The 18165-nt window shown below is 37.7% G+C and overlaps 1 protein-coding gene across 9 annotated transcripts in view; it reads right to left on the reverse strand.

Moving 5' to 3' along the window:
* The window catches only part of USP45 (ubiquitin specific peptidase 45), a 58745-nt gene that overhangs the window by 21556 nt on the left and 19024 nt on the right, over nucleotides 1-18165 (reverse strand). For all 9 annotated transcript variants that reach the window (XM_026122094.2, XM_064508815.1, XM_064508819.1 and 6 more), the window contains exons 6-8: nucleotides 13558-13703; nucleotides 12180-12275; nucleotides 9510-9640 (exon numbers count right to left, since the gene is read on the reverse strand). In XM_026122094.2, coding sequence (XP_025977879.1) covers nucleotides 9510-9640; nucleotides 12180-12275; nucleotides 13558-13703 — 373 coding nt within the window. The remainder of the gene's footprint in view (nucleotides 1-9509; nucleotides 9641-12179; nucleotides 12276-13557; nucleotides 13704-18165) is intronic.

An 18165-nucleotide genomic window follows, 5' to 3' on the forward strand; every position in this document is an offset into this window, starting at 1 on the left:
TAATAACAAAAACTACACAATAACATATATTTTTAAAGGAAAAAAGCATTAATGCTTTTTTATTCCTATCATACTCAGTCTGGTTCATATGATGGGATTAAGCTATGCTTTAAAAACAAAACTTAAATACAGTAAAAGTCATTCAGTCATGTTGCACAGAACTGACATACTTTACTGTCTTTAATAAAAATCCTCTCTAAGCTGCTCTTTTCAAACAATAATTACTATCTTTGAATAGATAGCCTAATACCGTGGGAAACTTACGGAACTACAATAAATGCGAAATATTTAAGTAAAAAAAACATACTATTTGATTGTTTCAAATAACATTAAAATGCAGAGGAAACCTTTTAATCCTGCAACACATTGCAGAGAAGCAAATAAAATGCATACTTCATGCATTTGTGTTCCACATTACTAGCACCACATCCACACGCTACCAGATTACCCACAAGCGCAGGAGTGAGCACCTGATCCCTTTTCTTTTGAAAGCATGTGATGCAGTGCTAGTGCTGGATTTAGGCTAGCAGCAAGAAGACAGATGATATCTGACCCACCAGATACATGCTAGAGAGAAAACACTAAAAAAAACTAGTAAACCTTGGGCTGCAAAACTTTACAGCTCCAAAATTTTTTAAACAAATTTGAATTAAAAGACTGAGCTTTGCACAGTCCAGTGCCTTTGCATCATGTGGCTATGGCATTTTCCCTCTTGCAATAGTGCCCTACAGCTGGGGCTGCCATCTCAATGAGACAGTGGTCTCAACAGCACAAGCACAGAAAGCTGACAAACTGAGCTATCCCGTTATATGCAACACTAGCATGTAGGAAAAGGAGAACAAAGTCGTACCATGTGACTAATCCCCCCACACCCGCTAGATTTCAGTGAAGCAGGTAATATCTCAAGCCTGTCCCAGAATCATAAAGACCCTGCTATCATGAGGTGCTGAGTAGGAAAAAAAAATAAATAAAATAAAGATGGGCTTGCCACCACATGTAACTAGAATAAATGATGAAACACATGCCTGTTCTACCTCAGTGGCATGGATAGAGAGGACATAGTTCTTCTTTTGACTTGCTGACTGATTTCTTCCATTTTTTTCTGCCTCACTTTCCCCATAAAGAGAAAATGAGGCATCATTACTTCCTCGTAATGCACCAGAACTCTGGTACATAAACAAAAAGCACTTGTGAGAAGCATCTTTGAATGGATATAATAGCTGACATGCTAGAACAGATCCATTTCCCCACTTGACCATCAGAGGGAAAACATGGTTCTTTTTATGGACAGTAATAGAATTATCTGTCCATGGAGATTTCTTCCTAACTACTGCTGGTAGTCAAGTAAGGCTTCTATGTATGAGATCTTGCATCCCTTTAAAAACAGTCATCACATTATATAACTATGGACACCTAATGCTTCTTTCTTCCTTTAAGTCCTGTTAATATTTTCAACAGGGATAGCAAATTCCACAGGTTAGCTACATAGAATGTGAAAAGAAGGACTTTTTTTTACCCTGGCTCTAAATCTGTTGCCTTTCAGTTTCACAGAAAGCTCCTTGAACTCTTATGAGGGCAGCTAAATAAGCATATTAATTAATTAACTAATTAATCTTCTATCATTTATTGTGTTCTTTTGCTGTCATGCCTCCTTTTCATTTCCTCTCCTGTCTAAATTCCTAAGTCCCTCTTCATATGAAAGCTTCCTACTTTTGTTACCTCTCCATAAAGCTCTGAAATTGCTTTATCTTGTAATGCTCTATTCAGGGTTGCATGAGCATTCCAACCGAGAATACACCTCTCACGTATTTAATGAAATTATCGTTTTCCTGTTGTTTTATTAGATCTACAAACATTTCTTTGTTAGTTTATCAATACCACACACATCGCAAATGCTTTTGTTGCCCAAAATGATGTACAGGTTCTCCACCCAAATGGAAAAAGTTAATATAAAACTCAGTGCACGCTTCTTACATATGCAATTAATCTGTTTTGCATTCCTAGACCTCATCCATCCAGCTTTGTTAACTTCTTCTTAAAATTAGGAAAACTCTGGGAAACTTAACTGAGATAAACACATGCAATCTCTCAACTTTGGCTGCAACCAGACCATTCAATCTCATCTCTCTGACAACTCCAGAACACAAAGCAGCCACTGTGAGCCAGACACAGTGTGGACCCAAAATAATACTTTACAGTTGGTCAGGAAAGTATCAACCTTGTGTTGATCAACCTATCATTCAACCTATCAATCAACCTATTATTTTTAAATGGTAAAAGTAGAATGGGAAAATAAGAAAGCTGGAAATTTTTTCTAAAAAAGATTTTTCTTTACTGAAAGTAAAAGGCTCAAAAAGACTCCTAATCATGAGAAAAACCCTCTGGTTCCTTCAGTCCTTAAGTCTTGTACAATATTATCTCATTTTTCCCTAAACATTTTCTCTCAGAAGGGATTCATGTGCAATGCTCCAAGCATTTTTTCAGGTTTCCCTCCAAAATGACCAATAGCCCTGACTATGGTCTCAATTCTGTCAGTCCCACATAAACCTTTATCTTGAATTCTACTTTCTACACATGGGAAGGAATGGTTACTACTCCGTAGGAAACAAAACAAACAAAGACTTCTGTGTTTGGTAACCACCAATAAAATCTTTCTTAAGCAAAAATTATTGCCTGCATGTTAATGTAGCAATATAGCACCACTATAAATTGCTCTTTTGTGGAAGTCTGAAGCAGTTTTTCTAAAATCTGTAAGAACTACTTTTTACTAATGACGTAAATACTTCAACATTTACTTGCTAAACAAACCTATGCTTTTTCTTCCACCATTAAAATTACTCTGTCGTAACAAATAAAGGAAATAAATTTTATGTCCTCTTAATATATCAATGTTGCATTAGTCACTAAGTCTCTGGATAAGTCAGAAGTCTGCAGTCCTAATATTCAGAATGCTGGAAAACAAACAGAAGGGCCCTGTAGCTATGCTCACAATCTGTCCTAGCAAAACATCTGACAGCTGCAACACTAACAAAATTAACAGTGGATGAATTAGTACCAGACGCTAAACAGTTGCTACAGAAAAACTCATCCATTTCTTCTCTTCTTCCCCTTTTCTTCAACCTGGCTACCCCACCACTTGATAAAATTAACACTCAGTATCAATTTTTTTCTCTTGTTATTCTATGAAAAATGTACCACAAATACCCTTCCATATACAAGACGATGAACTCCGTGATCTCTCTGGATGCTTAAAGACACAGTTCCCAACTGAAAGAACCGTTTCCCAGTTCCCTTAAATCTTTTGAGCAGAAAACATGTATTGACCTACAGACTTCTTCACTTACTGATTTTGGGGTTCCACGCGGTGACATTACAGAGCCGCCAGCTGAAGAACGGCAGCACCCGCTCTGTTTCTTCACATGCCCTCCGCCTACACCTAGCTGCAAGTCCCTTCATCTGCTCCTTTTTTCTCTTCCTTTTTCTCTTCCTTCCTTCCCCACCTTCTCAGCATGTCTTGCACTGGGCACTTTTCAAACCATTTTTGAGTAAGGATGCCCTGTTCAAAGGCAGGCATTCAAATGTATGCTGAAACATTCAGATGTTTCAGATGGGCACCTGAAGTCCTACAAAGACATCAAAAAAGACAATTCCAGATATCAATTTAAAAGCACTAGTCCAGCGCTGAACTGCAAATGAGGGCAAAAGTGTCAGGTGTTAAATTATACACCTACCCTTACTATATCTTGCGTCAACTGATCTAACATGCAAATATGTCAGTATTTAGTTAGCAGATTAAAAAACAAAAAAACCCAAACCCATCAATACCAGTTTAATCAAAATTCATATACTTATAACCTATTTCATCATCAGGGAAAAGCATCCATTTTTAAAGGATCAGCCTGCTGCTACACAGGAGAACAGTGTTACTAGGAAATCACTGTGCTACTTTTTGGCTAGACAGCATGCTGTAACATCTCCTGACCAGGAGACGGGTGTAAACATACAAGAACAGCTGCATACCATTACCTGCAGACACCTTCAGCATTTCAACTATCCAAATCTATATTTGGAAGTGACTATAAAAGATATTAAGTAAAATGCCTAAATACAGTCATATATTAGTAGCAGATATATTAGTATGGTCATATATTGTGGACTGGAACTGAGACAGTGAGATCCATGATGGGGAAAGAAGAAATTCAAAAACAACAGCCAGGTTGCAACCAGACTCAGCAAACTTCTATGCTGTGTATATTACATAAAAACAAACCCATAATATTAGAAGTCCTTCCCCATGCCCTTCTCCCTGGTAGTTAACTGACTTGTGTTTCCACTTCCCAAGAGAAAACACTGGGTTCTCAGAAATATGAAAGCATTTTTTTCAATGTAGTTCTTCCTTTTACATATTCATCCTCTCATCTCTTTAGGGAAGAGGCTGTTTGGACTTTTACCTCCCTGGAAGCTTTTACAGTTCTAATATTCAAAATTTAACTTCTCTATTTTAAACGTAGAGATAGAGCGCCACACCATTCTAACTGAAAATGGAAACCTGCTGGAAAGAACTGATGAAATAAAGAAAACCTCTTGCAACAATTTTGCTGATCACTCTTCAATATCAGCTGAAATTATATACTATGTTTGTCTAAATCTGCAGAAGAATGATGACTTTTTTAGAGAGAAGGTACACTCAGGTAAAAGCATCACTTCTGTTATTGAAATCTTCAAATTACTTCATCCAGTATTGACTAGAAATTAAGAATTTAGAATATATTTTCATAGCAGTTTCAATAAAAGCTTTAAATACTTCTGCTGTATACACTGTAAGACATTTCAGTGTCAGTTAGCACTAGCTTCAAAATAACGTCAGCAAAACTCCAAACACAAAAAACCTGCCATCTTGACTGCAATTTACTTCCCAGCATTCCCTCATCAGGCAAGTTAACCTGGATGGAACAACAGATCAGTGGTGCGCTTTGACAAAGCAAAATAGACTTACAGTGTCTTAAAGTGGACTTAACCCTCCCAACCAAATCTTTGCCATTAGAACCAGGTAGTACCTTCAGCACCAAAACCAAATGTCTCTTTTTTTTTTCTCCCTTAAGCTAATTTTACTAAGTAGATTTTTCAGCATACTAAAGAACAAAAATATGTATATTTAACAGGATTTATTGCCTAGCTCATGTCTTTCAAGTATCACATCTATAAAAGTTTTAATGCTATAGCTACAATACAATGAATTCCCAATGCCTGGTTCAGAAATAGGCAGATTCTGCTTTATATACCCTTTGGCAGCTCTTCACAGAAGATCTTAACGAGAGAGAGAGATGAAAATTCAGACAACATTCCCTGTTCCCTCAGTTTGTAGTACAAGAAGCTGATGTTTAAAAAAAACCCAAGATTATATTTCTATTGAGAACTTCAAAGGATCCTGCCTAGGAACTTCTGCTGAAAGGAACATGAAGTAGGTATGCGAAAGGCAATGCCTTCACAAACATTGCCTTCCCTGGCGCCCCTGAAAACTTGTTTACATGTTTACAAAAGCAACAAAATAATTCCATATTTAAAATTCCCCCAAATGCCAGCGGATATTTAAAAGCATAAATTCGGTTCTTTAAAATTCAAGTCACATGCATTCAAAAAATAATAAAATACTACTTTGAGGCCAGGTTAGTCTAAGACTAACTACATTGTAAAGCAAGAAAGTTTGGAATACATTTCTTAGACCAATATAGGCCAGGTTTTACTTCTACTCTTTTTTTCCCAAGCAGCTTTTAGCAATTAGAAGAGAATACTGGGTGAGACAGACTTCTCATCAAACCTCAATATCTATATGTACTGTAACCTTCTTACTGATCTTTCCCTTCAAATTACAGGCACTACCACACCATACACACTTATGCAGTCCACACTACAAAAATATTCACCTGCCTTTTACAACCGCACACCAGAGTACATTACACAAGGCTTGTCAAACATTTTCTACACTTGGAAATTCATTATGAGAGTAGGGAGTTATTTTTTCAGATGAAGGGTCTGAAGAAAACCTGGTCTACTTTTGGGATCCAAAAGACCATCTTGCACCCCTCCTAAACATTCCCCTACTTGGGGCCTAAGGGGCATTAATCTTAAATCAGAGCCAAAAGAGGTAAGGGAGATAGAAATAATTGCGCCGGTTCACAAAACACACGGGGTGACCTGTGTGCAACTTTAGGCACCTAGTATGTATACTCGAATTCAGAAGATAGTCTGGTCTAGAGTCCCCTATACAGCTAATGGAAAAGGATATAAGACACCTCTATCAAGGCTGTTCAGACCTTAGCAGGTTGACACTGCAGGACGCACATCTCCCTCACCACAGGGGAAGCCTCAGGAAATTCGTCTTGCAACTTCTGAACTTCTTCGTCTTGCTGGATAAGACAGCAAGAATACTCCTATTTCCACCTTTTCAGCTCTGCTTGTGCTATAGAACTGCCTAATCGCCTTCTGAGTAGCTGCAAGTCTTCTAATTAATTTTGTGATATTAGTACAGTTGATGCAATCCTTTTATTTGTGATTTTGCTCAAAATTCCATGCCTACTTCCCAATTTTTCATCTTACCTTCACTGCTATTTCTCACTGTAGCAGGTGGATTTATATTACTTAAGGACTAAGATCTGCATAGATGCAGAGTTGCAAGAAGGATGCAATTCCTTTGGCATGTTAACACTGCTATCCAAGATAATAAAGAACTCCTTTCCTCAGCTAATTAATTTTTTTCACACTGAAAGTGCACTAATCCACTGCTTCTGGGTTTTTTTGTGCTAAACCAGACCACTGAAATGACACAGATTTAGAAAGGCAGTTTCCCACCACCACCCCGGAAGGGCGTTTAACTCAGATCAACCAGTTTACCAGTTCTGTATCAACAGAGCAGACAAGGAGGGAACAATCACAGAGCACAGAAGCACAGCAGCAAAAAAAAAAGTCAGATACAGAACTACAGTCACAGACTTAGGTGGGTTGGTCTCATGATTTAAAATAGTTTCCTGAGGAAATGAGGTTTAAAATGATAGCACTATTGTGGGTGTACGCACACAAGGAAATGCACAGGCACTCACACACTCATCTGCACCTCATAACTTTTGAGCCTACTGGCCAGATCCAAAAAAATTGGATGAAAATTGGAAATATTTCATTAAAATTTGTTAAAAGACATGTCTGGATAGAAATAAGGGAAAGACTATAAATACCTTTCCACTTTCTCTTCCCCCTGTGGAAGAGTTAAGCTTTACTGAACAGCAGAGAATCCAGATAGGAGGACAATATCTGAAAACAGGTAGTTTTAGTTTTGCTTCTCACACACCTCCTTACTAAGGAAAGGAGTTTATGCTAATGCATGTGAAGACCACATAACTGTATTGCATGCCTTTAAGACTACTTCATTAATAAAACTTCTTGGCAGGATTCAGAAGCAGCTTACGGAAAATGATGCAGCAACACATACTTCTTCCTAGCTGGCACTCTCACAATCTTGTCATGCTTTCTCTTTCATTTCGGCTTTGCCAGGGAGTAGAAAGCTAACATTAAAACATGAAAAAAGGCTTCTTAAAAGTGGCATGACAGAACACTGCATTCATTTTGTTTAAGTTAATATGTAACAAATGTATTCAGTTTGAAAAAGATAAAGATTCCCCTTCTCCCCCACTTCCAGCACTGCAGATCCTGCTGAATTTTCTGAAATTCTGCCCTTCTTCTTTCCGGCTCATTTGTCACCTCCAATAACAACAGAATCAGACAACCAAAACCTTCTGTCATACCTGTACTGCCACTTCCTTTCCCTGAATACTTAATTTAATGCTAACAGGATGGGGCTGACAGCTTCATTATTGATACATGAGCCAGAAAAGGATTCAAGTCTCCGGGTTTTGTGTTCCGCAAGGCTACAAAAGTAAAAGTAGGGAGGAAAGCTAGAGTTTGCAGAAGCTGGCAGATACACTCCTAAGTGACAAAAGACTGCTGCCCATGCAAAAAATGTTACACTCTTACACAGGTATTTAAAGTATAGAACCATTTTAAAGATCAAATAATAACAAAAAAGAAAATCTAGATACCTGAGATTTAATACTGTTGCATCACCTGACTACACATATACAGGTACACACAAGATACAAAACAGCTGTCATTTAAAAAGATACAGTGCCATCTAAAATGCATCGCATAGTGATTATTTACACTTGTTTTGCTGAGAGGGACTCCAAAACATGTTTTATGTCATCTTTTCTCTTCTACCACTAATACTTAGAGCAACAGCTGCCAGTCCTATTTAATCATTTCCCTTTCATCTCTATACCAAAACTTTCTTATAATCATTCGAGTTGTCCTCCCAAAAGGGGGGGGGGAGATGACATATTTATCTTTCCTATATATTTTTTCTTCAGGTAGATAATGCTAAACAGAGAAAACTGCTACTTGATTCAAAGTCACTACAAGGACATCCTACATACATTTCATTTTACAGCTCCAAAGAACCCAAAGAAAGTCAAGTACAGTAACAAAAATATAAGTTTCTGAAGATTAATTTTGAGGACAAATAGGAAGTAATAACAGATTTCTGTATCCGAATTAAATTGTCCCTGCTCTAGTCTAAAAGCTTCTGTTTCTTTACAGGGTATTTTAAACCCATGCTTGCACAGCAAGGTTGCCTCGAGGTAGTAGTAAGCAGCACCCTTCCTCCTAACTCTCTTGCTGCAGAGCACTTAAAATTCCATAAAAAAATATTGTGGCAAATACATTAACACACATTATTAACCTCCAAATCTTTTAAAATATAGGATTCAGCAATATCATATTCCAGTTACTCTGCTTCTACAGCTTCTTTTACCTGTAATGTCAATATTTAAATATTATTTATATCAACTTTTAAATAGGCCTTCTACAGGTGATTTAAAAAGCAAGATTGTTTGCGTCATAATTGAAGACACCTACAAATAGCACTGTAAACATTTTCCACTCCAAGAAACAGGGCCTTCTTTAGGGCTTGTGAGCCTTTGCAATCTGGAGCCATATGCCATTTCAATAGTGCTTCAAGTCCTTACTTGTTAGGCCCTTTCTAATATTGGATTAATGCCAAGGACAGACATTATAGCAGAGGTTTCACATTTAAAAACTTACCTTTTTTTTTTCTCTAAACACCTACACACATTTTGCGGTATTAGCACAGCTTTGTCCTAATATACAACTTTCAACAAAACCTGAGTGGCAATTCTGTTCTCTTTGGTTTCTCTTCCAGCCCCTTACTTCCACTCCAAAGACCACTGCAAGTTAGTGGATGGGGACAGGGCCATACACCTCACACAGAGCAGGGACAATCCTGCGCTGTAACAAGGAGCCATGCAACTTTAAAACATGAGGAAGACATTCTGGACAGCCTCATAACGTCTAGTGGCTCCTTAGAAAGGACAACAGACACGGTACACATAGAAACATACTGTTGGAAATTTAAAAAAAGAAAAGATACTGACAACACTTACTTTTGACAAAGCTGGCTGAACAGTACTTTGGGAGAAAGAGGACCTTTTCCAGCCTCTTTCATGCTGTGAAGGAACAAGAACATGGCTGAAGTCAAGGGTCCTGGGCTGGAGAGGTTTACCATCAAAGGATCCTTCAAAGGAAAAGTAAACTGAACATCAGATTCCATAATGAATGTCACACAAGACTTGTTTCAGATTAGTACATTTATACCCAAGAATAATATAGCTTTTAGTCTTAGAAGGGTTTTTTTTTAATCATGTTGTCACCTATATGATTGAAACAGTCAAGGATAAAGCTAATTATTTAAAAAAATAATAGCTACAAAACTCAACAATTCTTCATGAGCAAATTGGTTGGTAGCCAGCAATTTTGCAAACAGGCACGTCAATGATTAATGGAATAAAGCAAAATACAGTAACACTTAAGGTAACAAACAGGGATGAGTGTTTAAACAAAGTTCTCAGTATATTCATTCAGAAGGCTCAAATATTCTCTCTTGCTATGTAAATCATATTTACAAGTTGGATTTATAGCGCTGAAGTGGTGCTGTCAGGTACTCCGGAACATTAGGTGCTGCCTGCCCAACAGCTAAACAAATTGCTCACTCTTTTCATCAGGACACTGAGCTTCCCGAGTTCAAAGCTCAGGTTGGAAACCATGCCAAAAGACAGAGTCAGAGCAAATAAAAAAGAAAGCACAGCTCTTGATCTGTTTTTGCCCATAATGTTCATATAGTTTTGCTAGACATGGGTTTTCTAATTTTTAAGTTTGCCTCGCCTCTGTCTGCTATATAAAACTATCAAGGCCAAGCAATTAAGATTGCAGGAGAAGTTTAAAATTACATCACTGTCCTCTAAACACGCTAGAGCACAGAGATAAGATCATCTGGTAGCAGTATAATTTACTATAAATTTCCTTTAAAAATTAACAGGGAGCTTTATTTTTTTATTAGGCTATGGGACATTGAAGGGAACTCCTTCCAGTTTTTCTCTGAAACTAACTAGCTACACACAAGATGAAAGCTCATTTATTCAAGATGTTATTTAGAATATAAATGTAAGTGGAAGAGGAGAGAGGGCCCCAGCAGTAGCTTACAGGCAGGGGCCAGCAGCAGTTCCCCACAGCCCTAGCATTTCCATAGGGGACATGGGGAGGAGGCGGCACTGGGCTGTGGCAGTTCTCCAGCTGCCCCTGGCTTCAGCAGACCCTCCTGCCTGGAGATTCAAGTGACCCAGCAGGTCCCAGGGCTGGAAGGACCTGGCCTGCAGCCATCTGACACAGTCTTAGAGCAAGAGACACTCTTAAACCTCCTTGGTACCACTTGAGCCTCCAAAGCTGCGGTGTAGCCGGCTCTCCCTCACGTGCCCCTAGGTTCACGCATGACCACAGTGCTTATTACTAGCTGGTCGGACTCTCACCAGGACAGATTACAACTTCCTGATGAACTATTAGAGAGGATACCTCTTTAAAAACAGTAACAACAACACCCCCACCCCCAAAAAGATCAGCTCTATGGATACTCTCAAATATTACACTATCAAAACTTGAAAAATACCCTTTACCAAGCAGGAAGCTAGGCTTTTCTACATTACTGTTAGTCAGACCATTGTAATTCTCTAAGCCTAACACACAAGAATCAGAAAATACAGTCTTTGCTCCAAAGATATTATTTACCTTGCAAGCACTCACATTAAATGAAAAAAAAAAAAATCTTTCAACCTTATGGCTGTGCGAGGTTCACATCAAGCATGAACCAACATACCACTGTCTTTCCAAGCCTTCAGGCATAAGCTCCAGATCTCAGTTGCTGCTCAGGAATAATTTACTAAAGTGTTGCTGTTCAGAGCTGCTATTAGAGGTAATACAGATAACAATCCAGTGAATTTCACACTGTTTTTGCCTGGGGAGGCTACGAACATCACCAAAAGCAACCAACAGAACTCTTTTTAATTTTAGAGGTATTCGAAAGAGACTCCTGCCCCATCAACCCTTACCGCCACCAGAAACCTCCAGGCAAACAGTGGAAAAAGAAAAAAAAAGAAAAAAAAAAGAGAGTGAGAAAACCTCTGTAAACTGCTTTCGTTAACTGGCAGAGGGAAAGGAGTATTGTTGGCAAACATGAAAAAGAAAATGTATTATAAAAACCCAGGTCTAAGAAATGACCAGGAACAGCAACATATTCTTTCGATGATAACCACAGTATCCTCTTTCCAATGAGCTTGAGGACAAGAAATTTGGTCTACACTGGAATTTTGCTTCTCTACATTTAATCCTCTGGCTATGAAGTAGGTAATAAATGTTATAAGCCTTTCCAAAGAAGGGCTGGGACAGATTGGAATACAATATTTCATGAACACTTTATACAGCCAAATATACTATTTCCTGTCTTATTACATGCACATTAAAGAAAAGAAATGGGAAAGAAATACAAGTCTGCCACTCTCAAGGTCAAGTGTTATTTGCTAGTTTATAATCACAAAATGTCAAAGGAGGTGACTGTTCCTTCTTCAGAGCTGAATAATTAGTTTTGTGAGTTCACAGATATCATAAACTGGCTAAAAAATTTAAAGGCCAAAAGAAAACAGAGAATAGGAACATTTCTTTCAAAGAAATGCTATTTTCTGTCCTCTAGCTTCTCCACACATTTGTATTTCTCACTGTGTACTTACCAATTGGGAGTCTGAAGTATGACAGATTTTTAGCTTTGTTCCTTTTTCCTTCATCTCATACATCAGTTCATTTAGTAAGTGAGTCTGTGCCAAGTTCTTAAAGAAAAAACAAACAAGAAACACTGATCTTTCAATTATACTATTTTCTTCAGTTATAAACTCTAACTTCAGGAACAGATAAAAGATATTATTTAATAAATACACCACTGAGGTTTAAATCAGATCACTAGAAAAAGCAGGTCTCACTCTCATAGAAGGTACCACTGATCTCAGAATGTTTCCAGAACTGTACCTATTTCTGTTTCTATAATTCCAAAAAGTTCTTAGTAACTACTTTGTTATTTTTCTTGAACAACAACATTCATTAATTTTAAGGGGTTTTTTTTTCTTCTAATGGTGAGGAGATTAATATGAGAAACCATTTGTTTCTTTTAAACTCTGCAGCCTTCCTCAGCGCCTCAGGAAGCATACAGGTTTTGGAATACATACAAGCATTGCACATCTGAACTTTCGAGAGACCAACTCAACATATCTCCACTTTGTTTCTTTATTTTTGGTAAGCTTTGATTACAAATCACTTAGGTTTCTACAATGCCCTGAGTACGGACAGACAACAATTTGCAGTAATTTTACTCCGTAAAATTTACTACTTTTTGGCTGAGTTTTGTAGTCATCATCATCATATGTGCAAAATAAAGTATGCTAGTTCACAACACCCTTGTAGTAGTTTTATCTCATTTTCTCACTCCTGCCTGCAGACATACAGACATCTCCGCTCAACTAACAAAAAATAGGATATTCCAATATAAAACCCATTTCCACTAGGTTCCTGTTGGTTTTAGTATGCTCGACTAGCTATACCCTCAACATCAATAAAAGCAATCAGTATAGCTCATTCTGGTCAGAAAAAAAACCCATAATCGATAAAAGTACTTTTATACCTGCATCCATTGTAGGGGCTTAAATCAGTACAACTCACTGTGAAGACACTAGTGCTTGATAATTAAAATTATGCATAAAGTACCACTTTGACACCCACCAGTATGGTAAATGCAGTGTATTACTCATGACTGCATAATGTAGAACTACAAATAAAACCATATGCTGGAATACAACCCACACACACATGCAATGTGTAAAACACTTGACATTTTCATTTGTCTCATTTCTTTGAAAAATGCTACTGATCCAGGAACTCTTTTTTGTTATATCAGAAGATACTGCTTAGACAGGAAGTGAAAAGGATTTGAAAAAGACCTTCAGAAAGTAGCATAAAAATTGATAACATGAAAAACCTTTTAGGAAACCCCTCTTTTATATAGATTAAGTATATTTGAAATCTATGAAGAGAAAGCTGTATGCTATCTTTCTATCTTACCTGCATGACAGCATTAAAGAAGCACGTATTTCCTAAATTATTTATTCCTTTAACTGGAACCGATGCACCATTACCAGAACCTTTTCCTTTCAGTATTTCACTTGTTTCGGTATTTTCTTCACGGAGTCGGATAATTTTTGATGAACCTATAATTAAACTATGGATTAGCATTACTATATAATTTTGTAGTTTAAACAATTCCATCCTTCCACAGATTAGGTTTACTTTCTAACATACACTGAAAGATATCTTGATGCTACTAAAGTCGCTTTTCACAGTCTTTAAAAAACAAGAGACATCAGCAGCTAAACCCCTGGGAAAATATCTCCCTCCAACATATACTCCGTAAGGCTCTAAATTCTTCAGTTATTCCAAATGATACATAAATAAAATGGGCTTTATTAGTTTATTAGTAAGAGGCACTTCAGATGTATGTTCACTATACACCACAGAAACACCACACAATAGCTATCACTCTGCTTTTTGGTGCATTTAAAAAGAGGTAACTGAAAGTTACCACCTGAATACTGAAGTTCTTTATCAATTACTGTACTTTGTTTAAATTGGCTTGTACAACTCACTCTACAGCTGAATCTGAGTTCTTATCAGTTTTCCCAAATGCTACATTTTTCCCCCACCCACCTCCCTTTGTGACTGGCTGAGGAGCTGCTAACACAACCCAAATACCTACAGTGCTGCTATTTGGTTTCATTCTAAAAACAAAAATTTGATAAAACTGCAATGGAATATGCTACCAGTACAGCATCTATGCATTTTCCTGTTTGCCTTATTATTTAAATAGATGAGAGGCAGCAAAGTTAGATAGTCATTAACTTGTAGCCTAGAGGTAATGGAAAGACTTGAGATAACAATATTTAGCCTGGAATTCTACTAGCAGCTTTCATATTGTCATGGTTGCAGAACTAAATATGAACATTACTGACATCTGCAGTGTCTTAAATATTGATTAACAATGCACATCAATGTAAATGAGTTATGGACTTAATAGATGCCAAGAACCGTGATGCTGCAATCTATGCCTTGACATATGAATTCATATATTTGTTCTAATGAGTTTCACAGCGAAGTCTCATTAAAGTGCTCTTGAGAAATAACTAACAGACCTATTTACATTAATGAAATGCTCATGTCAAAGGTTCTTTTATGTACACTCCTAGATACTTTCTTGCTTAGAAGATGCAAAAATATAATCAAATAAAAATAACCCATTAAAAATATCCATTGCATCTTTGATGCAGTTTGTCTGCACCCTATAACACTGTTAAGGAATAATTTTTTTCCAACTTATATCTGAGTTTGTCAAAAATGCAATTAGAGGTGCTTTGCTGTTTAAAAACATCTTAAAATGTTCTTGGTAATACTGCTTACACAGCTTTAAAATATCCTCCATTCCACTGGTGTGGAAAATGAAGACAGTACAAGGACAAAGCAAGAGGCCAAATTCTCTCTGAAAAAGCAGACAAAGCATTTTTGAACACAACAGAAGACAAAAACTTGGGAGCTGTTCGCACCCCAAAGCAGCTCCCTGTTTTACAGGCTCTGTGTTATTGGCATGCTCACAAGGTGCACGCTACAGCGTCTGAAACTGTCCTGTCCACGCAGAGCTCCCGCAGAACCTTAGCACGAGAATGAGTTCCAAATATCTGCAACTTCAAGGCACTGGTCAGTCTCAGAAAGTTAATAAAATTATTGGAGTCTTCTTCCCCTCAGAGAACTGTACTGTACAGAGAAGTGCTGGGGAGAAGATACGGTTAAAAAAAAAAAAAAGGCAAAATTGTGTAAATAATTTGTGTATTAGTATACCACAGTTGTTGCATTTATCCATCGGCATTCAAAAACATCTGGGACAGCATCTTAAAGTAAACAATGTTCACAAGGCCATCTGGACAAAACTGCAGGCAAATATTAAAGCATAAGCATATGGAAAAGCAGATTTTTCTCTTCCCTTTAGCAGTACAGGATGACAAATGTCAAACCTAGATCTGTCCACGCTTCACTGTGCTATGCTTTGCAGCACCACCTGGCTCTTCTTGCACAGCCACCAAATATGGACAGCACTGCCACAGCGGACCATATCTGCAGGGCAAACTCAATAAAAGCATTTCACTTCATGGTTAAATGGCAGCTTCACACAAGTAGCAAGGTTCCATTTGCTGAACCTTACATATAAATTATTTAAAGGGGAAAAAACAAAGTAAAAGCATCCAGTTTTGTGGCAAGAGCTGGATGAATATGTAGTTATAAAATGCAATAAATGACAACCAGATGTCTGATTTCAAAAAGCTAGATAAGATGTATAGAGATAAGGACAAGTAGCAGTAAATTAAGAAGTCTGCTACTGACATCCAGAAATCTTCTTTCATTCAGAAAGATTTTAATTACTGCCTCTTACCTTTCAACCAAGTTTACAAATACATTTCCTGTGACATTGTACTAGTTTTTTCTATCTGTGAAAAAATCTTGACAGAAAAGTGTTGCTCTGCTATTACAAGCATTATCTGGTATCTATCTTATTCCATGCAAAGAATTTCAAGGACCTACACACAGCCATAGGATGAACAGCAGTTCTTAATTTAACTCTGGAAAGTCCCCAGTCAGAGATAAATGACAGACAGGCCTAAAGCTGGATGTGTTTAGTTGACATGTGAAGAGTTGGTCAGTCTTAATAGAAGATGCTGGTAATGACTGTGATAGCTAATACTTCCACAGATTGTAGCTGGAGGGTCCTTCTGCAAGATAACCCAAGGATACGAGCATGTTTTAATCAAAGAGTAATATGTAATTTTTTAAAGCGAATTCGCACTGAACTGTTTCATACATTCTTTCCAGCTCAATCCTGTAATTCTGTAACATTTTAAAGGGAGTGTTTTTGGAACAGAAAAGTGACTTTTAAGCCAGTATAGTTACAACAAAGACTTTCACAAAAGGGTTCTATCAAAATGGTTATAATCTATTGGTGTCCAGAAGGGTCTTACCACTCCTGGCCAAATAGTGTTCTGAGAAAAGAAAGCATGGAAAAAGACACCCATGCAGTAACATCTATTAAAAAGGAACTCTTATTGATGTTAACACAAGCAAGGCAGGTGAAAAACACATAAGTAATTAAAACTATATATTAATTTCTGCCTGTAGTTCACTACCGCATCTTTCAGAGAGTTTACGTGATTTCCCCCCAACTTCTCTGCCTTTCCCAGGCACTGTGAACATCAGCCTCATGGAGGCCTATCCCTCCAAAACCTGGACAGCGATAGATTGACTATTTTGACACAATAAACTTTGACCATTTGGGGATTCTCACATTTGGACTACGCCTCTCTCTGTCAGATTACTTCTGCAGCTTTTTCGGAGAGATGGCCTTTCTAACCCAATCACACAGGAAAATCTCCCATCCAAGTGATCATTTTGTGCCTCAATTACTACAAACTCCTTCTCTGAGAAAGCGTACCTTGCATCAGAGATACTCTACCAGACCGTTCTGCCAACACGCATGTCCTAGTGGTCCCTTTGGCATGCCATACCCTACTCATCACCTTTTATTTGCTATCAGGTCAGTGTCTGTCTTTGATCCAGTGATAATGTTCATCTCCTGCATCTACTTTGATTCTCAGATAACTGCATTCGTGCTTAAGCACAGCCTTTGCACGTGGGAGAGCTTCCTGCCACTACCCTTCTCTCCCCCATCCTAGCAAAACTCTCCTTTCACGATAGCCCCAGAAAAGACAACAGCAGCTAGACACTGCTGGTGTGCTACCACTCTTGCCTACAATGCCGACCAGTACTGTGTCAGTGTTTCCTCCAGCATCATCATCTACTTCTGCTCATCTGTTGTCTTCTCTTGCAAGCTCTGTGGAGGTAGGAAACATTTCTTTGTCCCACACCTGTACAGCACCAGCCTAATGGGTCTGTGACTGAGACTTTTAAGTACCATGTTACTATAAAGAGCTATTCAGTTTATCAATTAGAACAAGTCACCAGACTAGGGGTTAAAACACACACATACACACACACACACACACACACAGACAGAGAGAGAGAGAGAGAGAAAGAGAGAGAGAGAGAGAGAGAGAGAGAGCACGAGCTAGCACGCACTGACATGTCCTCCTGTAAAAGATGCTTAGAAAACTTACCACAGATTCTGTATCAATTTATTTTGACAGTATTTGAAATATTTGCAGTGTACAAGTACTTCTATACCTCTCCTGCTGAAACTGAAATGTACCCAGGGGTGCAGATGGTATGCAAGCAAAAATACAAATGACATTCAGTTTTTCTTATAGCTGGGGGAGTAAGCATTTTTACTCATCCTTTCAATACAATTTTTTTTTTTAATTAAAAAGGAGGATTCCAGGATATGCACTTTTATTCCAAGGTCAAGCCTTTTCTATTGAATACAACTCTGGTACTTCAGTCGAAGGTCTTCATAGTAAAAGCAAGGTTAATAGATTTCCTTTCTTTCACTAAGTTCTCATCATGCTGTATTATGAAATAGGCTCCTAAATTGCCTGGCACTCCTTTTTATTTAAAAAAAATTAAGTTTTTTCAACATTTTACAATAATGAAAACCTTAGAAAAACAGCACTGTTCACT

The sequence above is a fragment of the Dromaius novaehollandiae genome, chromosome 3 (genome assembly GCF_036370855.1).
Source record: "Dromaius novaehollandiae isolate bDroNov1 chromosome 3, bDroNov1.hap1, whole genome shotgun sequence".
In the NCBI taxonomy this organism is placed as follows: domain Eukaryota; kingdom Metazoa; phylum Chordata; class Aves; order Casuariiformes; family Dromaiidae; genus Dromaius; species Dromaius novaehollandiae.